This window comes from Motacilla alba, chromosome 1A (genome assembly GCF_015832195.1).
Source record: "Motacilla alba alba isolate MOTALB_02 chromosome 1A, Motacilla_alba_V1.0_pri, whole genome shotgun sequence".
In the NCBI taxonomy this organism is placed as follows: domain Eukaryota; kingdom Metazoa; phylum Chordata; class Aves; order Passeriformes; family Motacillidae; genus Motacilla; species Motacilla alba.
Genome location: NC_052031.1, coordinates 61,571,339 through 61,594,591, shown reverse-complemented (window position 1 = coordinate 61,594,591; position 23,253 = coordinate 61,571,339). Strand labels below are relative to the sequence as shown.

Sequence of the window (23,253 nt, the reverse complement as noted above, 5' to 3'; positions counted from 1 at the left end):
GGGGCTGCCCTGTGCAGGGCTCCCCTCCCAGCTCGGTATATTTTGTGGTTCTTTGACTGCTGGACTCACCCCTGCTGCTGAGGAGAGCAGGGCTCAGGACAAAGCCTGCGGTGAAAGGGTCCCCTGTCCTTATGTCCGCAGTCTGCTGGACCAACTCTAATGCTGCGTGGATGTCCTGCTGTAGCTCTGCCCTCACTGCCGCCCCGTTACTGTTCCAGCTCTCGAAACTCCGTGCACCGCCTGGGGAAGAGTCCAGGCACCACTCAGCCCGCCCTGAGGGCTGCTGGACGGGACTAGCGGCTCCCCAACCTCGCTGTGCCTCGGGGAGAGCGCAGTCAGGGAGCAGCGGGTGCAGGGGCACTCCGCTGCCGGAGCAGACAGCAGCAGGCACCGGCCATCAGCCATCCCGGGGCACTTCCAGCGGCTTCCCGGGGCGCGGCGGGCGGGAGGCGCCGGGCGGAGCCGCAGCCGTCCGGCCCCTCACGGCCCCGCCCCGCTCCCACCGCCCCGGCGGAGGGGGCGGGCCGGGCGCGCCCCCGCGCAGACGCGGCCGGGAGCGCGCAGGTGGCGGGCGGGCCGGCAGTGCGCGCCGCCGCGCGCCGGGTTCCGCCGGGGGCAGCGCGTCGCCGGCGGGCGGGGAGCGAGCGGGTGCCGGGTCCGGGCTGCCGCCGCCTTCTCACACGTGAAGGGCCGTAGCTGTCCCGCCGAGGAGCCCCGCCATCCCGCAGTGCGGGGGCTTCCCCTCCGCCTGCCCTCCGGGCCCCGAGCCGCACCGCTCTCCCTCCCCCTCCGCTCTTGGGAGGCGCCGCGGCGCTGCCCCCGTGAGCGCTCCCCACGGGGTGGGCGTGGGGAAGGGTGGGTGCTGCGGCGGCCTCCCGTCCGCGGGCGTCCCAGCCCCGCCGGCGGTGGATGCGCCCGGGAGGAGCCGCCGAGCCCGCCCAGCCCTTCCAGCCCCCCGCGGGGGGGACGCGGGGACCGCCGCGATGACTTGACGCCGGGCCGGGCCGTGCCGTGCCATGGAGGGGATGACACGCTTCGTGGTGGCCGCGGCGCGGTGGCGGCCGGCGCTGCCCGCCCTGCTGCCGCTGCTGCTCGCCGTGCCGGCGCTGAGGGGCTCTCCCGCCGCAGGTAAGGGAACAAAGAGGGCCCGGGGGCAGGTGTGCGGGGCCCGGGGGCCGTGCCGGGAGAGGAGCGGGGCGGTGCGGGGGGCGGCAGCGCCGGTAACAATGCGGCGGTGCCGGCGGGCGGGGGCCGGCGCGGCGCGGCCGGGGAGCTCCGCCAGAAAAGGCGCGCATTGTTCGCAGGCAGACCGCGAACGCTCCGCTGCGGGGCCGCGGCAGCCCCCAGGCTCAGGGCTGGGACCCGACCCGCGGAAGAGAAGGAGAGAAGCGGTGTGGGGACAAAGGGGGCACCCGGCGTTTCGAGCTTGCAGGGTGTCCTGTGCCAGGCAGCGGTCACCGCGCGTTGTGGCCTCAGCGCCCCGGGCGTCTGGAGGTGCCCCGTGTCGGGCTGCGGTAGCACCTGCGGGGTACATGCAGGGCAGCCTGGCTCTCCTTCAGCTTTCGAGTGAGGAGGCATTCGGAGCCTCTTGAAACGCCCAATACGACTTTCCAGGCACCGCCGTGGCATGACTTGTGCGTGGAGAGAACGGTTCGGGCTCCAGAGGGTGGTGTGTTCAGTAGGTGTTTCAGAAAAAAAAACATGAATCAGTGACCCCTTTTTTTTCCTCTCGTCTTTTCTCTTGTGGCTCTAGGTATCAAAATTAGTCTGTAGTTAAGCAGACAGTTTAATCACAAAGATGTCTCATTTGGTTCTAGTCCCATAGCACTTCTTGGTTCATCTTTAATACTTAAAAAAAATAGTAATAACTATCATTTCATGGAAAGGTACAGTTTTGCTGTGATTAGGTTTTCATTTTGGTAGATAACAGGTAAAAAGTAATAAATTTTACTCAACATCAGAAAGTTGTTGATAAGTGGCAATAAGTGATAAGAGCTTGCAGTAACCTGTTTTATGAAGCAGACCAATTAGTGTTGACTCTTTTGTTCAAACACAGGAATTGTGGTGATTATTGTTGGGTGCTTAAGAACCTTTGGTGTTATAAAACATGCTTATCTCTTTATAATAATCCTTTATTCCACTTCAGAAAGTAGTTCATGTTTTGGAGGTGACTAGTTAGCTTTTCAGGGAAGTTACACTCTCCTCCAGCTCCCGTCCTAGCCTACGAGAGATGTTCCATTCCAGGCTACATGAAAATTGATATTTAATTGTAAAATTCAGCAATTTTTCCTAAATAGATCAGGCTTTACATACAAATAGAAGCCAAAGCACTAGGTTTGTAAGTTGGAAATTTACTTGGGGTTTTTTTTGCCTCTGAGAATGGCTGGGTTTCTTCTGTATTTTCGTACTAAGTCAGTGAAGGCTCTTGTTTGTTTCTCTGATACATAGTAGCTTTTAATTAAACATGGCTGCGAATTTCTGTAAACAGTTGTGTGATTCTTGTGCATTCTTGTATAACTTAAAACCAGCAGTAGAAAAATTATGTAACTCAGCCAGTGTTTGAGCTGCTGGAAGAGAGTACTTAGAGACAACAGATCTTGCCCAAAGCGCTGCTTTCCTGCTCAGTCTAGGACAGGAGCCTTTAAGCTGTTTTGATTTGATAGTCCTCTATGTTTTCAGTTTCCACTGGGCATGTGAATCATGTGCAATGAACTTGATAGTAAGAGTAAACTTGTTCTTCAGAGGATGCTTTTTTATTGGCTTCTCAGAAATGGTCCATTGATTGCAGAGATTTAAAGTCTGTAGGTTGAAGAGAGCAAGGATATTTTGTTCCTTTCCATTAAGGTGAAATGTTTTACTTAAAAGCGTGACAGAAGTCTGATTTCTCTTTCTGGGGCCCATAAGGTTTAGAAAACACCATCTTAATCAGAATCTTGTCTTCAGTGTTGAATGTTTTGATGATATCATGGGTGTTGTGAAACAGAAGAGCTGTATAATGACCAAATGCCCTAGGTTTGGGCAGCATTCACTTAACTGATCACCAGATTAACAACTCCTGTAAATCTCTCTAGGGTGCAGTTCGTTTGCCTTTCAGTGCCATAGGGTCTTGACCAGTCTAGGGACAGCAAGAGCAAACTCCTACAGCTCTGAGTTACACAGAAGGAACATACAGTAAGAGTGGAATGGCCACTTATTGCAGTTGAAATACCAAGGACAATACTTAAGAAAATTTAGTAGTTGAACAACTTGGGTTTTGGAATGCTTGATCCAGCTCCCACAAAAGTCACATGTTGCTGAATCAGGGCTTCAGCTTCTCCAGTTAAGCAGATGCTGAACTCTTGGTATGTGGTTGGGACACCAGTGTGCTGAAGGTAGGTTTGCCTTTGAGCACCTCAGTGAAGCAGGGCCTTGGCCAGGCTATTTGAATTTCTTGCTGCTCAGCACAGGCTGTGTTTTTACTTTTGTTCCATTGCACAATCTGCACAACTCCCGCACTGACAATCAGGAGGATTTATCTTGTCTCGTGCTGTTTTCATGAGAGGCAGGAGAACTCTGTGTTGTGGACTCTGACAGGACTGCAGTGAGTCTCCTCAGAGACTCAGGGACCAAAGGCAAGTTGTGGAGGTCAAGCAAGGAATCAGATGTAGCTGTCTTATGGGAGAGTTGCAGGATATTGTTTATTCAACTTAATTGCATTAGTCTGTTGCAAACACTTGAGTTGGCATCATATCTCTTGTGGCCAGTTGAGCTTGTCAAGCTTGCTTCCAGTTCATTTTCACAGAAGACCCGTATGGTTGGAGGATTCTCTTTATGACTGCTTTCTGTGCTGTGCTAGCTTTATTTATGTCAGCCTTGTGTCTACAAGCTACACTTGTAGTCCTGCCAGAGGAAATGTGTTTTTTGTTTGCATGTTCTTTCAAGAAATAAGAATGCTAAACAAGCTAGTGGACAGTGCAGCTTTTTGTTCAGTGATGTCTGTTTTGTGAGTGCTTTTTGTGAAGCAAAGTCTTTGACTTCTCAGGCAGAGCTGGGACTTGAAATACAGCATGACTTTAGCAAAGCAGGCTTAAACAGCTTTGACCTACCTTGGGTGATAGATTTCAGCAACTGGGCACATTAAAGAGCAGTGACTTCTGCTGCAACACAAATCTTTGTCTTGGGAAGCTGGTGATTGTGGTAAATGGCAGGTTCTGACATCCCAATTCTTGCTTGTCAGTTCAGAATGTGTGTGCATGTGTGGGAGTTGCTTGGGAAAGAAGTGAAGCAGAATAGACTTCTTAATAATACTGTCTCACTTCAGCTGTGGGAGACATGGTTTTCCTTCATTTGAAAGTAAATCTCATTGTGGCTGATGTCCTAAACTACCACAGAGTCTCCAGCTCTGCCCATTGTGGCAGACAGTATGAATAACACTGGTTGTGTAAGAGTTATTGTGGATGATGTCCTTAAGTACCAGCGTGTCTCTCCAGCCTGGCCTGTTGTGGCATACAGCATGATGAATGCTAATTGCATAAGAGTTATTAAATACTGTGTGTCCTGGGAACCTGGGTATAAGGAAAAAAAGCTGCAAGGAAATGGTTATTCTTTAAATTTTGTCTTAGAATAGTAGTTCTATTTCTATTCTATTTCCATTTTATTCTATTTCTATATCTATTCTATTTCTATTTACTAAACTAGTTCATAGTTTAGTAAAACAGTAGTGTTAAATGAACTTAATTATGCAGTCAATTTCTATTTTGGCTCCTGTAAAAGAATCCCATTCTCATGGAGTCCTTGTAAGTATGGACAGTTTTTCCTGGAGTTATGTGATATGATGCCTTTCTAGCTCTTGAAAAGTCATATATTTCTATGTGTTGTTGCAGTGGATGCCCAACACACATGAACTCAATAACAAATTTGAGTGATACTCCCTATATGTACTGTGTTTTCAGCTGTTGATGTTACTGGAGGCAGCTGTTTTGGAAGACTGATGAAAAACCTCTTATAACAGCAATTCATTAGTGGTGTCTTTTTTTTTTTTTGGTGACACATGAGATTGGGGGGGAAAACAAAGATAAAGTTGACCATCTACTCACGTCACTCATTCGTCAGTGTAATTAATGGCATGTAAAATCCCCAAATAAATATTGGAAATGGGCCTGATTGTTCTAGATTTTACTTAAGCTGTAACATGTTGTAAGATGTCTAATAAATATTTCTGCTTTGCAGTGGAGTTGAGAACAAACTTAAATATTTCAATTGCAATTTTGTGAAGTGTTCATTTAGCTATGGGCTGATGATTTTTCTTCTTTGCAAAATATCAGTTGAAAGAGTTCAGCAACTTCTGATGTTGAGGCAAGAGGAAAACAATGGCTTCTGCTTTGAGTTCTGCCAGCTCCTTTTCTGAACAACTTTAATACCCTTATGCTTTGGAGCAGTGCAGTTAAACTTTGCTGGATTGTGTCTGCTCTGAGGGGTTGTTTTCTCCAGTCTTGCTTTGAAAGTGTTTTTTCTTTTTTGAAAGCTTCTAATGACTGAATTTAGGTAGACATGGCTACATTAGAAAGGATGACCTTTTTTTTTTGTCGGCTGAAGCTTGAATATGGACTATTCTTGTGAGACCTCCCCTACCTTTCAGTACTGACCTGGAGTATGTGTGTTGCCTGGGTAGACGTACTGAGCAGTCTTCCCATAGTCCAAAATGTTAGGTGAAAGATTGGACTTTGCTGTGAAAGTCTGTCTGAGCTGCTCCAGAAGTGGGACTGGACTGAGCTTCAGGACTGAGAACTGAGCACCTGCCTGCCTTGTATTTAAGGCCATGTCTCTGTTATGTAATGCTGTACTTTCTTTAGGGTGTCTTTGGCATCTGCCTTCTCGTGCACTGTTGTATGGTGGTCTTTGATTGCATCTGGCCCAAGGGGGTGAACAGAAAGAAGTCTTTAGAAGGAGCCAATGTGGGACTTAGGTTTAGTTTGGAATAGGGTCTGAGGATCTTTCCAGTCACTCTTCAGCTTGTTGATGAGATATGTCCAGAAACCTGGAAGTTGTAGGAGGGGAAGAGACACAAATTGCAAGAAGGTTTGTCAGATGAAAGAAACTGGAACTGGCAGGGCACAAAGGGTAGGACGCAAGACAGTAGGTCAGGAGTGTAAAATAGGTCTGTAGATGAGGGAAACTGCAATGCAGAAATTAATCCTAGATGAAGCAAGCAATGCAGTTTGATAGTAAGATAAGCACACTGGGAAACACAGATGGACTCAGTTTAAAAAAGGAAAATAAGCATAAAAAAATGGTGTTGAAAGGATGAATCAGAAGTGGGGAAGACAAAGGACTGGGACAAGACTGAGGAGATGTGACCAAAAGCATCAAGCTTGCAATTTAGAAATGGGAAAATGTGTGCCTGCTGCGCTGGGACACTTCCTTCAGAATTTGGCATAGAAATCAGGGCTTCAGAGTGTTGGTCCTTTTTTCCTCTTAGCCAGAAGCATGATAATCTGCTGCTGCTCCTTGGAACATTTCATGAATGTGCGTGAATCAGCCTTGTGACAGAAGTGTTTTTCTAAGTTTGTTTTAAGAACTGGAAAAATTCCTCCACAAAAATTGTAGTGGCATATGAAGACTGCAGAGACAAAGAAATCAGCAAGTTGGAAATACTGATGTTAAAATAACCTAATAACCTATACAGTTTTCAACTTCTGTACCTGCAAGCTGTTGTACAGCTATGGTCACAAAGCGTGTATCCATGTAGATAATATTTATAGCTGGAGAGGCACCTGCACATGCACACACCTACACACAGACAGGACCATCACTGTGCTCAGTGACTGATCCTGCTCTGGGGAAGAATGGGAACTGGATAGCAAATGAAGAAGTTCTCTGCAGGACTCTCGCTCCTTCTGTAGCAGATGTTTGAGGTGTGACATGAATAGAGGGACAGGGAAGTTTGAATAAAGGTTTTGCTGTTAGTGTAATTAAATGTTGTCCTAGACAATTGTGTTGCAGAGTTTCAGTGATGCAGAGTTTCACAGGTGGTCACTAGCTGTGTGTGTTCCTCATTTACTGGATGTTTGACCTCTGGGATCTGTGTTGCAGAAATGCTGAATGCTTCCAGCTGCCAAAGAAGTCAGGGGAAGCTGTTCTTAAATAGATGTTGTGTCTGAATTCTAAATACTAATTAATGTTTCAAACTAGGCTCTCAGAATTTGACCTTGTTTCTTAGTTTCATCATTTGTAAAATGTGATTTCTCAGATGCAGTTCCTCATTTGACTTTCAAGATCCTAAGGAATGTCCAGATGCAATAAGAGTGAGCAAAAAAAGTTGGTCAGAAAGCCAGACTTCTGTCTTGAGGACAGTAAAGATCCAGCAGATGATAAACCGGTCGGCAGAACTTGACTCTACAGAAAACAAGTATAAGAAATAAACTAGTTGTAAGCAGATAGAAAGTAACAGGTGGTGGTGTAACATGATGTATTTACCACACTAAGACTTTCTTAGTGAGTTAACTCGCCTTAGAGATGGGAAGATGTACTGTGCTGTATCGAAGTGCAGTAGGATTTTGATGTTGGGGTTTTTTATACATCAAATAGTCTTGAAAAGAAATCATGGTTACTGATGTTTGGTCACTTTCAGTTTTAGCAGTTTCAGCTTACATCCCCTACCTGTTTGCTCTTCACGTGCAAACTGTTTTCTAATCCTTTCAGTCCTTTTCCATTCTCCCCTCTGATTTAGAGAGGCTTCTCTTCTGTGAATTAATATCCTGTATAGAACTTTGATTTGGCTTCAGCCATCTGGTCGAGACAGCATGTTAGGTCTTGTGGTTTGAAATAGGTAAGAGGCTAAAATTCACCTGAAAGTAAGGGGAAGAAGAGGGAGGAGTGGTGGAAACACAGTAAATCAAGGGCCTGAAATCCATGCTTTTCAGTAAGGAACATGCTTAATAGTGTCATACTGAAGGACTTGAAAACTTACATAGCTGTAGGATGGGGACTAGACAGTGTAGTAGTGTTGTATTAAGAGGCCTGGTGTCTATCAGGGATCAAGGACAGAATGGGATTCAGCAGGATCCCAGTGGTACTGGGCCTCATGAACACATTTGTGTTGAACTGGGCATATCCTGTGTAATAACTCATTTGTTTTCTTCAGTAGCAGAAGAGCTCCAGCTGGAATGCTGTATCTAGTAAAGGGCCTTGTCCTTCAAGGAAGAGACGGGCTACTAGAGACAGTTCAGTTCCAGAACTATCTAATCTAGGATGGTCTAATCTAGAAAAAATGCCAGATGGACAGGACTTTATTCAAACATATAAAATATTAAACATAAAGGGAAATGTAATAAATAGTTGTTTATGTTGAGGAAGAAAAGACTTGAATTCACGTGGACAAGACAGGTTTTCTAACTGCTGATCTTTTTAACAGTAGGGATAATGAAGCTGTGAATTGCATGGTTTGGGGCAATAATGTAATATGTCACTGGAGTTGACAGATGTGCTCGTAGAATGATCTAACAGAAGAGGATTGCAACAGTGATATGAAGTACTTTGCAGTTCTATTTTTGTGAGATACTACAAGAAATAAATAACAAATAAATAAATGTCATTTATGTGCAGACTGCAGCATTGGGGCTAATATTATTAATTATTGAGAACTTTGGTGTACTGCTCAGGTGAAGAAACAATCTATGTTTTTTATGTTGGTTGATTTTTAGGATTAACATTTTTTAAGGTTTCAGAGAACATTTTGTAATCCTTGTTATAGTGGTTTTATCCATGGTACTAACAGGCAGGATGAGCACATTCACTTCGTAAGTTGCTCTCCGTGCAAGCTCAGTTCGTGAAGCATTTTAGAATGCTGCATCACTGAGAGGGTATCTCTGAGACAACAGCTACAAGTAAGTGGTATGGATGTGAGTCTGCATGTCTTTATTAATCAACTGAATTATTACTAGCATTTTCATATCTCAGAGGTGGGATAGAGAGAGGCAGTATTGAGCTCAAAACATTTTATTGCTATTTCTGTGAAATGTGTAGTTGGTCAAGCTGGGAACTTCTTCGCCCTGGCACAGATTGTAGGATTTACCCTTGTCCTTAGCAAAGGTAGTGATGGTGCAAGCAAGAGGCCCTAAGTGAAACAAGACAATTGGGAGACTGGGCAAAGAAATAGCACCAGACCAAATCTTTCAGCTGCCACATTCTGTGTGCTGCCATTTGTGGGTCGGTGTCAAAGGGAGAAGACAAATCTTTAGTTCTTCAGTAGCTGAGAGACATTCGGTCTCCCACTTGGTGTCCTGACTGGAGCAGCAACTGTTGGGATAGCTACAGGGGTGTCCTGGCTAGAGCTGTGAGCTTGTTGGGCTGGGCTCAGGTGTGTGAAGTTCTCAGTTCTGACAGAGCTTTTCTGGACAGTTAAGGCAATGTGGAGCTGTCTTCGTGCCCTCTGTCTGAGATTGGTTGGTGTGGCAGGGTGAGAGTAAGGGGGGATACAAACTTTGGTCAGGAGGATACTGAAATAGGGAATGGCAGAGATAACACTGGGCTGGAGCCATAGTAGGAGTGGGTGAAATTGGGAATATAGATTAGGGTATCAATAATGGAAGGCTGAGCTGGGAAGTCTTGTGCTAAGAGGAGGGCTGCTTGATATTGCAGATTTGGAGGGGTTTTTGTGGCTACCCTGAATATCTGACTTGAGCATCCTCACTTTAGAGCTTGCCTTAGAGCTGTGGAGAAGGGCATTATTGAAATGGGTAGCTGGTCTCAGTTTTAATAGAAAACTCTCAGATGTCTGATAAGTTTGTGAACTCTGAAAGTAAACGGTCACGTAGGACAGGTAGATAGTACAGGTAAAGATTTTTTTTCTTAAGTAGTATTGATACAATTTACAGATTTTGTTTGCAACCTCTTTTTTCTCAATTCACACCCTCTTGGACTGAATTTCTTACTGAATCTTTTGATACAGAATAAGAAAATTAAACTGTTATGAATTCTTATAAGAAAAGAAGGCTCTCCCTTTTTTGCTCCCCAGACAGTAGTGTATTGAGCTCATTTGTGGAGAGTCTCTTAAGTAAAGTTCTTTCCTCATTTAAAGGCAGCTGTTCAATGCTGCAGGGTGGTGGAGGGAGCGTTTATTCTTCTAGTTGGGTGTGAACTTGATTAGATGTTGAGCCCGTCTCACCTTTTCCTGTGGCTCGTAATTCTCTTGTAAATAAATTCCTCCTCATGTATGCAGATTGCAGTGAGCTCTGCTCAACCACAAAAGCCACAAGGATACAGCTGAGCCTTACTTGGAGACAAAGCTCCAAGCATTTATGTAGCACACCCCTCTGGGCTAGTTTCAGGTTACTTTTTGAATGGGAGACAGGCAGTTGTTTGTCAGCTACACTGGATTCTGGTTGGGTAACTTCTCCAGTGGTGGCTGTATTTAAAACTGAAGCTGCTGCTGAATTGGGACTAGCTTGTGTGATATATTAGGATAGAAATTGCACGTCACTGAAGAAAATCCTGATCTAGAGCAGAAGTCTGGCTTGAAGATGTTTTCAATTAAAATCTGTCAGTGACCTTACTTCCTGTGCTTGTGGTGAAGGATGAAACAGATTTGGGCTTCCAGCCATTGACATTCAATTTTTAGAAGATGTAATTTGTTCCATTCTGAAAGAACAAAAAAAGATCATTTTCCTTTGTCTTTCCAGAGTGCATGTGCCTTTTATAGTAACTTGGTTAAAAAAAATTATGTCAATGCTTATCAACATTGTAATCAAAGTTTTCTCAGGAAATATTTTATCCAATATTAATACAAGTAAGGAAGTTTCAAGAAAATAAATTATATTAGTCTGTTTGCTTTGTTTACCTCTGTGAGTAGTTACTTTGCTGCTTCTACCACAACCATGTTCTTAAAACTGTAAAATTTGTCAGAAGGATTAGGGAAGCTGAGGAATGTGAAATGAAAGTAAATCCAGTTTCTTTCTTTTTGAATTGACTGGATTCCAAGCAGACGGTGTCACTTGAAGGTATAATCTCTTAACATCCTGGGAGTATTAGAAACCTAGAAACAAAACTGAATATAGTTTCTGTACTGACCTATTCTTGTGATTCTTTAGTATTTACTGCTGCTATTTACCATGTATAAAGTTTAACCAGATGAAGATAGGTCTAGAAACCTTAAAGAGGTTCCTTCAGATTTTTTTGTAAAACAACACTCAAAGGATGGTTTTGATGTATTTTTTTAATGAGCCAAAGCCATCATTGAAACGTGCTATTGATGTGTGAAACTGCAGTAACAATTTAGAGAGGTTGTATTATTTTATATTTGGAAATAAAACTCAGTCATTGAAGAAGAGAATGCAGCCTTATGTTGGATCATATATTCAGTAAAAACATCTATGTGACTTAGGTGAGATACTTCAGAAATATTTCCCAGTACTTTCCTTCATTCCTAAATAGTATCAGCCTTGGAGGCCACATCTAAAACTTGCTCTCTGTAAATATGATGTTAAATAGCTTTGAAGATATTTTCAAAAGCAGAAATAAATATTTTGCATCTTCCAAATGCAGGTGCAAGAGTTAATATGCTTTATGAAGCCAAATATGCTGAATTGAGTGAATACTTATAGCTCCTACTTCCATTTCCCCTAATCAGAAATTACATTTCTAATGTATTAGTGGACTTGGGGTTTATGAAAATGTATTTTGAGATTTGATGCTTTTAGTTTTGAGAGAGCTGGAAAAAATGAGGATATTACCAGTAGGATGAAAGTAATGAATTAAATAAAACAGCAGCTATTTGGATTCTTCAGAGTGTTTAAGATAATTCTTGTGGATGGAGTTATTTGTAGGAGGACAGGTGAAAAGCACAGGTGCATGCTAAGTATAGTTTGTTGTAGACAGGGAAAGCAACCGCCCAAACCAGAAGATGTTTGTGAAACACTCATCTAGGCTGAGGCATGTAGTGCCTTAATGCATTAACATGTGTGTTTTGGTTTGGTTTTGGGGGTTTTCCCCTTCCCTTGGGAGATAAGGGAAAATATTAAATCAGGTAGTTTATTTTTCATGACTGAACAGTGCGTAAAGGTTGAAGCCTGTCTCTGTTAGTTTGGCCATATGAACTCTCCCAAAGTTCAATTGGAAGCACTGTCTCAAATTCTGTTTCTATTGTGCTCACCTTGGGAGCTACCTCATACAGTAACCTGAGAGCAGCTTTACTCTGCTAATTCTACAGTGCCTTCCTTAAGTTTCTTTTCCTGCAGTGGGAAGGAGCAGGAACACAGCCTGTCAGCAGGAAAGAACAGGGAGCCTGTGGAGTTCATGAGATGGGGAACCCCAATGACTAAAGCTCCCATTTGGACTGTCTCTAAAACCTGCAGTGTATTTATTGTGCTAACTTTAGTATGGTTTATCTTGCTTGGAAACGTTATAAGGTCATAAACTTGTTGATGCTTCCTGATTTTTTTTCTGCAGTGTAAGAGAAATAGCATTATTGCATCCTTTGTAACTTCTGGGATTGGGTTCCTCACTGCTTCAAAACTGTTGAGGCAGGAATTTCATTTCTCTTCCAGTCTGAAGAATATAGACCCTTTGAATTGGAGCTCTGTTGTCTCAAGCAAGGTGGAAAATATTGAAGTAGAAGTTTTGTTTGAAACCTAAGTATTTTAAAAGAACATTTATTTGTTTGGTTTTTTTTTCTGATTTGCTTTCATTAAAGAATATCAAAGCTGATGGAATATGTTATTAACAATAAACGTTGTGCATGTCTCAAACTGCTGTTCATAGTCTCTTAGGGGAGCAGGTGGGGTTTTTCCTTAATGTGTCAGATATTTTTTATATTGAGCAGTTGAAAAGGACGTGCTAAGTGTATTTTATTTTTAATTAAACACTTATGTTCATGCAGAAATTGTTCAGTGGCCGTGTAATTGAGTTAAGAGTAGCATGACTTGTGATGATGTAGTCTCTGATAGTCATATCAATTGTCTGTTTGCCATCAAAAAAATCTTGCACGCTTCCTCATACTATTCTGTGTTGGTGTTTATGGAAAATGGCACATTTCTAAATAAAAATCCTGCTTTGGTAAGTGGGCTGTTCATGAAGCAATCAATTTCTATTTTAAACAAGTAAACCCTCTAGATTTTCCTCTGTTTTTACACATTACAGCAGGTGTTATGTATATTTAATCAGAAGACACAACAATAATAGTCAAAGCTAGTCTTTTGAGCTCAGCCTTGTTTCATATCAATGTTTTATGTTTGTCTGGAATGTTGAATTGTCATAAAATGTGCCTGTTCAAATAGAGACACAAGACCAGGAGATTTTGCTACACAAACATGGTAATATGGTTTCTTCTAACCAATATAGTAAACTTCAATTCCTTTTTTTTTTTTTGGGGGGGGGAAGAAAATCCTTTTATGGGATGTTTTTTTGAGCAAACATTCCCCTCTCTGCTTTCCTCAATGCTCCTCCTATTTCCCCCAATATAATCTGTCCTATTTGCTACCTCTTGTGTCTTTGAGTGAAAGTTGCAAGGAGTTCCATCTTACCTCTTACTGAAGACCAGGAAAAATGACCTGATTCCATCTTGTGTTGGTTTTTGCATTCTGTGTGCTTCTTCCAGGCTCATAAAAGTAGAATTCGTTCGGCATGGGTGGGGTTTTTTCTTCTTGGGGAAGGGAATACTTAGAAAAAAGGGGAGGAGGAAGAAGGAGGAGTGTAGTCTCTTGCCAAACATGAATGATTCAATTTAAGATGTTTCTGTTACTTCTGTCTCAACTTTCCTCATCAGTATTTTTGTATGGTTTTTGTATAGGCTATATTTGTTTTAAAGTAATTTATTGTGATATTTTTACTGTTTTGGTTTTGCCTTTTCCACTTTAAATGGGATAGTTCTTAAAACCCTTAATAGAGCACAGTCATGCAAACAATTGTATTGGCACCTCGGAGTGTAGCAATGAGTATCAGGGGACAGAAGGGAGCGGCAAGAACCTTTCAAAACACAGCTGCCACTGGCAGAATGGCACCACAGCTCTCTTCTACTCTGAAATGAATTTGTTAAGGAGCAACTGAATTTGAACTTGCTTGATCTTAAATAGCCTCTCCTATTGAGAAACTTGAATTTCAACAGCAACTCCTTTCTTGTTTGAACTGCATAACTTACTAGTAGTTTTCATTAGTTGTTGGTCATTCTAGAAGTTTTATTGGCTGAAAGGAAAGTGGATCTTTGTTCAACTCAGAGTACATAGAAAAAATTCTTAAGGAAACATTCCTATCAATGACTGAATTAAAATGTCTTCTTGGTCCTCAGTCATATTATAATTTGTATAGAAATTTAAGCTCCATAAATTGTCTAGATGAGGAATTTTCCCTCTGCTAGCTGACAGGTATAGAGAGCCAGTGTTGTTTCTAATGCATTTTAGTACATCCTTTTTTACAGTTGATGCCTTCTGTTTCAGTCCTGGCTTCAACACTTGCCCTAGCCTGAGAATTATTTACTGTTCAGTCCCCATGTGACAGTTCCTTTCTTCACACTGTTTCTGCATGTGCTCTCCCTGTGTAGCCTCACGGGCCCAGAGTTTTGCCAAAGCGCTCAGCTTCCCTCCATCTGCTTGCTGCCCTGAGCAGCAGCACTGCTCCTGCCTCGTGGTCCTGGGGGGCTTACTGGGCTACTGGCTACTGGGCTATTGGCTAAGCCACTGCTGCTCTTGCATTTTTGGCTCTCTTCAATTTCTGTACTCTCAGTTCTATTTCTGTACTCTCAGTTGTCCAAAAGGAAACCACCTTGTAGTTACACCTGTATTACTGTGTGTACAAATCAGGCCATTGCTAGAAATTTGTTCTGGTCGAATGAGCCAAGCTTGTCAGTAGGGCAGCAAATGCCAGCCTGGGTGTTCTGAGGTGAATCCAACACATCTTCAGAGATCTCAGTTGCTCCTGATTCAGCAGGCTGGCTTTTCAGGACCATGTGAAAAGCAAGAAAATGTTTGGATGACCCAATATGAAATGGTAAAAGTCTAGCTGTTCTGTCAAACATCATGCTGTCTGCCTACTACTGCTTAAGATGTTTTCTGCATCATCCAAGAGAGAGCAAGATTCCAATTAGTGAGCTTCAGCTTTAAATAGGTAGTGGAAATGTTTGTTTTTCTGCCTGACTCAATGTTACTATGTGAGAGACAGGATTTGAAAACACTGTCAATAGTGGAGACAAAATATTTTGTAACGAGCACACTCATAAATTCCAGCAGACTTTTGCAGTTTTTTCAGCAGGATCTTGCTGGCAGTGGCTGTTGGTGGCAACTTTCCTGTGAGCAGAAGAGTTGAATTAATAGTGTGGGGCAGCAAGAACACTGACAGGCAGCATGGTGGCACGTCAGTTCTTGGCCCCTTTTGATGGAAACGAATGTATTTTACAACAGAAAATGCATGAGTCTTCCTGAAGGTTGTGATAGTGTGGAGGGTTGGGAGCAGAAAAGAATACTGAAATGTTGTGGAGAAAAATATAAGCCATTATGTTGCTTACTACAGTGTAAACGGTTTTTATTTTTGTCTTTGTGGTCTTTTTAAAGCCAAATGATACAAAACTCAGTATTTTGTTTAATTTGCGTGTTGGATTAATGATGGAAGAGTGTCTTGGGGAGAAGAAGCCTCACCAGAGAAGAACTAATAGAAGTGAGTTATTTGAGACAATGCATATTGTAGGTCACTTGAGAGACTTATGTGAGACTGAAAGTTGCCTTTGTGGTTTTGTTATAATGATTTAAATATCATCACATGGATGTAAAATGTTAAAATTTCTAAAGCATCTCTGGCACTGAATTTAAAAAAAATCATGATTGCAGTTCTCAGTGGTACCTAACTTGGAGGAGGACTTTTTTGCCATAATAGGCTTTCTTTGAAAAACAGAGTTCCTGATATGTCCATCCATTACGGTGTAAAAGATTTCGACCTTTTGCCGTTTTCCATAGTTTCAATACTAAAATTTTGTGCTGCCACCAAGAACTAATGCAGGAAAATTTTCCAGAGGCAGATATTTCAGCATAGAATCTCAGTCAAATTTCTGTTCATTTACACTGAGACTTTTCATGGATTCTGTTCAATAACTATTTGAAGATCAGTAATAGGTGCTTCTTTGTCCATAATGTCTGCTGGTGTAGTCTTTGAGATACTCAGGGAAATATGGAGGTCTCTCATGATGCTGACTCTAGCAGATTTAGGCTCTAATTAGGGCTGGTTTATGTAAACCAGTTTGGGAACTGACAAGTTCTCAGTTTCCTCATCCCATGCAGAGAAAGGAGGGGAAAAAAAAAACCAACCCAGAAGGCTCAAGAGCACCATACAAATCTGAACATGCTGACATTTTAAAGAAAACTGCAAGTGTTGGAAATGCCAGGTTTTTATTAAATTTTTGCAGGTTAGATGGACTTTACGGGAACCTTTTTCACACTAAAGGAAACACCAGAAAGTGTTTTTGCTAAGAAATGGTACTGTAGTCAATATTCAGATGTTCATAGCTTTTTTTTTATTATTTTTGTCTATCCCTAGCATATTCCCTGTTGTAGAAATAGTGGTGTATGACACAAAATTGAGGATTTACGTGCAGATTTCCTAGGCTCCTGTAAGGAAACAGTGCACAAGCTTGATGTAGTGAACTGCTTCTCATCGGTCACTTGAGTTCTACAGGGCAGGCATGAAAGTAAGGGTGCTGTGAGATATCCCAGATGTTTGGTGAAAAAATTGTATGAATAGCTTGTCTTTCAATATACAGGTTTTTTCTTCTTCCTAGATCAAGTTTGAGTCAAAAACACAGGTGCTGACTTTTCAGATAAACTTGATTCTTCTGTCAGCAGCATCACTTTTTGGCACCCGCAACACAGATGCTGACATACTGGGGGCTACTTCTTACAGGCTTAATGTCGTGAGAGTGTAATTTTGGCTTGGTTAAATACAATAGTTTCTTTCCTTTTACATGTACTGCAGTTTATGATGACATTAGCGCTCCAAGAAATTTACCCCAGAAATGCTTAAAATGAAATAATCTCCTGCTCAGAGCCCTTGGAAACTGTCTTCCATGCCAAGGTCTAGTGTCTTTAGTGAGCTGGATCTTACCCTTCATGGATCTATGTGGTGCATGTAGTGAAATACTTCTTGATGAAGGAAAGAAGGCAGTGTTTCTAAAATCCTCTAGCTTGTTAAACCTGGAAATGTACCGGATAAGAGGGGAGGAAGGACAGAGGAAATGAAACATTTTGTTGATTGGCTTAACTTTCTAGAAAGTGCATGGACTATGCTTGAATCTTGGCATTACAGTAGAATAAAACATGGTAAATATATTTAGTCATGTGGTTTGGACTATTTTAGATCCCTAATGGCAGAGGAAGGAAGGCTCTTTTTTTTTTTTTTTTTTATTCCTGACTTGTTTGAAACTCTATTTAAGTGATTTTATTCCCCAGTAACAGGAGTTAATAGAATAAAATGATGAGGAGAGGGAAGGAGTCCTGTGCAGCTCTCTGTTGGCATTGTTGGCATTATCCAATTTCATATTTGCTGTGAGGAGCAATTGTTAACTATGTTTAATGAAAGATTCCACAGACATATTCATTTCCCAGAGCTGGATTATTGATAGTGAGAAACATTACTGAGTATGTTTTCCCTTTTACCCTTCAGCTGTGGGGACAGGAGCATTCAGATTTTAGGTTACAACAGCATCTGCATTTGTATTGGAGTGGTTTTAGCCCAGCTTAATGAATGAACAATTTAATATTTTCAGTATAGCCTTTTGTCTTACGACTGTAGAAAGACCCACTATTTCAACTCCACCTGTTTCTGTGAGATTAATCCTTGGGTAGCATTTTACAGGTGTTCTGTGCATTGTCATTTACACAGCACTGCTGCAGTTCTGTCATGAGCTATTACAAACTATCACACGAGGTACCAGGCCAGTGCATGATAAATGTAGCACACTGCTTGCAAATATGAGAGGGATGTTGCTGGTTTAGGGTTCATTACACTTGTCAGAGATGTTGGTTTGTCTGGAGGTGTGAGAGAGACATGAGGTGACTTTGTGGATTGCAGAGATGTTATTGGGAGTTGGGAATAACGTGTCCTGTGGGAGCTGAGTCCTTAAAAGTGTACTCCACAAAGGTACATCTGTTGTGATAAGGTATTAGCTTTATATTAAAAAGTTTATTAAAGCCATTTGTTTAAAGATGCAGTGGAACAGTCATCAGCATGTTATACCAAGCTTTGTTCACTAATATTTTGAGTAAAATATGTGTAGGAAATTTCATTTTGATTGTTTTTGTGGGTAGGTTTTTGTATTAATAGCACAGGGAGACCAAACTGATTTCTCTAGAGATAAATAGTGAAGTTCTGTATTGATAAGATGGCAAAAATTTCTGAAAACCAGTCATGTGGGGCTGGAGGGGAATGTATCAGGAGGAGGAAGAGTTTGGTGGGCTGTTGAAGAGGAGCTCACTGTGCAGTAGTATGGTTGGGAAAACAGTTTAAATGTATGAATGGAAGCTGGGAAGTTTTCCCACCTATTGTACCATTTGTACCTATTGTCTGGCAGCTACAAATGTCAACTTCTCAGGCAGGATGTCGATTAAGTGGGAGTGGTTCAGAGAATATCCCTGTGATGCTTTGGAAAGGATGGTTCCAGGTGAAAATGTCAAAAATAGCAGCCTAGTTACCATGCTCTAGAAACAATAGAGATGTGACTTAATTTCTGCATTGCGGCTCTTGGACCAGATAGGAGAGATTTTCAGTGAGGGGAAATTGAAGCTTAAGAACATTAGAGTGGAAGTTACAAGATTGTAACAATGAGGAATAATTATCTCTAGTGCAACATACTGTGTTGGAAACTTTAAAAAGCAAGAGTTAATTTAGGCAAGATTTATGAACAAATTAGGCCAGAGATGGGGATGGAAGATCACATTGTCACTTTCTATCCTCATAGGTTTCTGGTTGTGTGCTGTAAAAGAGTGACATTATGATGTCTAGTCATGTAGCATGGAATGTAATTCTCCTTTCCCTTGACTCCAGTCACCTTCTATTGGAATAAATGGCAAAACGTGCTCCGACCAAGAGCATGAGACGTTGCTTGTGTTTGTTTCCCTTGGCTGGGATTTAAAGGAGATTAATGCAAATTTTTAGTGGTTTGGAAACTTTCACTGGCATACCAAAAAATATCAAGATGGTCATGAATTGCACTAAACTTACAGAACATAACATTGGAGCATAACATGCAGTTTGATAAATAAAACTTTGGCTTATGTAACAGTTTGCAGTGTCATTCAGGAGCATACAGTGTTCTGGAGAGTGCCAAGGCACAGCATGGATGCTGGTGGTGCCAGCAGTGGGGAGCTGGAGGTAAGCTCGGTCCCTGCCACCCAGGCTGCCTGTGCCTCTCCCTTTTTTCTGGAAGGTGCCAGAGAGGAGTAGAGGTGTTACACAGACTGTTGTGTACCCGTGCTAGGAAGGGTTCTGTGGGTGTAGAAGCAGATGGTTGTGTTCGGATGATATTCTGAATTTCCATGGAGAGGCAAGAAGAAAGAAGGAATGGAAAAGAAGTCTCGGAGTCATCTTTTCCACCAAACAAGAAACTCCCCAGAGATGTGTGCCACCGGAAGTAAGAGGTAGCTCTAGAAATAAAACTGGAAGTAGACCAGACAACGCCACATTCTTCCCTAATTGAATGACTCTTCTATAGCAAAGGTTTAATTTGCTTGGAATATTTGTAGTATTTCTTTAAAAAAAACAAGGTTTACGTGTTAATGGCCAGTATTATTTGTAGAAGGCCCCTCTCAAGCATATTTTGCACACACTGGCAACTGTTAGTGTGCGCAGAGTGGTGAAGCTGGAGTGAGTTCAGCTGACACTTCTGTTGCAATGGAAACTTATTAATAAATAATTCAGTACAGCACTATGGAAGCTGATATCTGTGCTGAACAATCTCAATCATTTTAATGACTCTCTCTTGCTTCATTGCTCTGTTAGCCATTTAACAGGAGTATTTGTCATTTTAATCTGTGATTGGAGTGGGACAGCAACATCTCAGTAGTTTTGTGTGGTTTTCAGCTGTGACCTTTAATGTCTCTGTGAAGTTAAATGGTAGCGTAGGGTCTTGCTGTGCAGTTCTGAGGAGAGGTCCTATTCATCTTGTAGTTGCTGCGCTGAAGATGGCATCATCTGACCCTTCAGGCCAAGCTCATTTACTGTTTGCTAGCTGAACTTGCGTTTGTTTAGCTCAGTTGTTAACTGCTGAATTTCTACGATGTTCAGAAATCTTTACTGAATTTACTGCTCTACAGGCCATATACAGCAGAGATATGACTCTCTTTAACTTGTAGACTTCAAGTAGCTAGGAAAAGTTGGTGGTGATAGGCTTTTCCCTTCTGAGTTTGCTTTTGTGGGTGTTCTGTGGTCTTCCCCAGGAGACTGGGAAGTAATGGTTGAAAAATCTTGCTGTAATGACTTCTGGGGTTTGCGAATCCAGTTTTACACCGGATTTCAAACTTAGTACCGTGGTTGACCAAGAAAAGCAGTGATTGGGGAAAAGACCACCTGGATGAAAATGAGGCAACTTTTATGGCTTTTCATTGGAGAAATGAATGTGTCTCAAGAAGTGTTTTTTATTGCTGATGCCCTTTATTTTATTCACAGATAACAGAAAATGTGAAAGCTGGGCAAGAATGTAAAAAGTGGGAGGGGAAAGATGGTGTGGTTGAACAGGGTTGTGTTCTGAGAGGTGAGGGCAGAGGACAGACTTGAAAAAGGCATGGCAGATAAAGGTGCAAATAGAACAAAAAGAGCAGCAAAAGAAAGAACAGAGAATAAAAATAGGATGTTCAAAACCAGTTTGTCTAGAAATCTGTGTTCCCTTGAAACTAAATTAGAAGCGTCCATTTCTATAGGTAGTGGTACATTTCAGTAGAATTATTCAAAAGCTCCACTCCCACATCCAAATACATTAATGTACTAAAATTGTCTTGACAAAAAATATTGCCATTTATAGGAGCATTTGATGAGAAAAACTGGTAGTGTGAAAGAAACCAAGATAAGTCTGTCTCTTATGTTTCTCTTGAAATGACAAAACTTAATTATCAGTTAAAACCTGACAAACCTTTAAAGGTATGCTGTGTGTTCATGACTTAGTGAAACTTGAATTCCTGTTAAAGTGAGGGCTGTAACTGGTGTTGCAATATGTTGCATACAGAACAGCATATTCTAAAGTAATGTAAATTCATGGAATACATATTATATAAAGATTCACAGTGTTGGAATGAATGATGGCACTTCCATGGAAGTTGTGGGACAAGTTTTCAAGCAAGTGTTTAGATAAAATTCTTGAGCTCAAGTTGTCAAACCTTTCATGCTCACATGAGGAGAAAGTTGACTTCCATCAACCAGCTGCAAATTTCTTAAAGGAGGGTGGTGATTCCACTTTATGTGGTTGGTATTTCTGCTACTATAAAGGTTCAGATTAATTTCTGAGAAGAGTTCTAGGAGGAGATAACATTTTGCCAACAAAACTTGAATATACAGAGAGGGTTAGAAGTGTTTTAATGAACAGTTTAAAAAGCACTGTATGTTTTGATAACATGCCCATCTACTTTCATGTCTGGGGCTGTGTGTTTTGTGTGCTTTATCCACATGGCAGATCCTGAAATCTGTTCCTGCATTACTCCTGTCTCTGCTGTTTTGTAGCAAAGGTCAAATTAATTCTTGTTACTCATAACTAACAGAGCAAGCTTGTAGTATTAATTTCTCTGGTGTTTATTCTAGTTTTCTGCAATTGAATGAAGTATGAATACAGTATTTTCCCAGTGTTTGCCTAGTTGTTTTTAAAAACTTATATATGCTCTTTGCACTCTTAACATCCTATGGCATTGAGTTTGACAGTTTCATTATGTTTGGGGGGAATTTAATTTCTCGCTCTTAAACTTACTCTAGTTGATACCTTTATTGAATTTTTGATGATTTCTTCTGAAACATTGTAATTTTTATTTTAAATTCATCACATCTGTCGTGCTTGTGGCTCTAGAAGCCCCATTCTCGTAATTTCACTTCTGTTGTCTCTTCTCCAGTCTGAAAAAGCTTACAATGGAGTCAGCCTGTACCTACACTTTATCCTTAATTTTCTCTGAGACACCTCTGTGTCTCTATTCTTGGGGTGATAATTATAACCATGCAGCACTTGAGATGAGATCACAATGTTTGCATATAGTGTGGCATAATAACACGTTTCTGTTCTCATTCTCTGCTCCTTTCCTAGGAGTCTTTAGTATTCTGCTTCATATCTTTGACTTCTGGTGAGCACTGAATGGGCATTTTGAAATCATGGTGGATTATATTTTACAATATCTTTTCCCAAGTTAGTAGTAGCTAATTTGAGCATACTGTTGCATCTGTAGGTAGAGTTTTCTTCCTTTCTGTATTTCGCCTTCACCAATATTGAATTTTACCTAACCTGACATAGACCCATGGCATTGGAAGAGCCTTGCACTGTTCTTCAGTGTCAGTTTTCCAGTGGGGACTTTGCTGAAACACTGTTGGCAAATGGTGTCAACTTTACCTCTTTGCTCCTGATCATATTTTGATGACATTTAGCATTGTAGCTGCACCTCTGCTGGAAATATTTTTGCATTCTAAAGCTTTTAATTGGTTTCTGCTGGCACCTTGAACTTACTCCATAGTGGTTAAACTTAAGTGTTTTGACCAAGAGCCTTGCTAAAGACTCTGAAAATCCAGTGTAAATTGTTTCAGGTGCATTAAGGTTGTGTACAGACTGCTCTTCACTGTACTGTCACTGACAAGTGAGAGACAATTTACTTCTACTAAAATTATTTGTGAATCTCTGAGATTACAACTAATAACTCTTTGACAGATCATTGTCCTTAGTCCATCTGTGCAACACTATTAGGTAGCAGGTCCAAAATAGAAATGTTGATGGATTATAGGGAGCTCTATTCTCTTGAAACTATCAGTCTGAACAAGAATAATCATTAGGTGGGTTCATTCAAAAAGTAGGTAATTTTGGAGGTACTCTCAGGATGAGCTTGGGGGCTTCTGTCTGCTGTCAGTAAAGCCCAGCTCCAGGAAGAGGCTGTGTGTCATTGTTGTACACCCAGCACTTGGGTCTATAAGCAGTGCATCTTGTGAGATTTGCCTTTGAAGCGTTTGGCTGCTATCAATGGAAAGAAAAGTAATTTTATTTATTCTTTTGGCTTTCTTGGAGATTGGCAACCATTCACAAATGTTTTATTTTTTGGTTTATGCTGTATATATTTGCATTCAGTTGGT

General features: G+C 41.6%; 1 protein-coding gene across 4 annotated transcripts in view; it reads left to right on the top strand.

Annotated features, from left to right (window-relative positions):
* Positions 1 to 527: 527 nt before the first annotated feature.
* Positions 528 to 23,253, top strand: part of KIAA1549 (KIAA1549 ortholog) — a 141,004-nt gene continuing 118,278 nt past the window's right edge. For all 4 annotated transcript variants that reach the window (XM_038153202.1, XM_038153205.1, XM_038153201.1 and 1 more), the window contains exon 1: positions 528 to 1,128. In XM_038153202.1, coding sequence (XP_038009130.1) covers positions 1,017 to 1,128 — 112 coding nt within the window. In that variant the 5' untranslated portion in view covers positions 528 to 1,016. The remainder of the gene's footprint in view (positions 1,129 to 23,253) is intronic.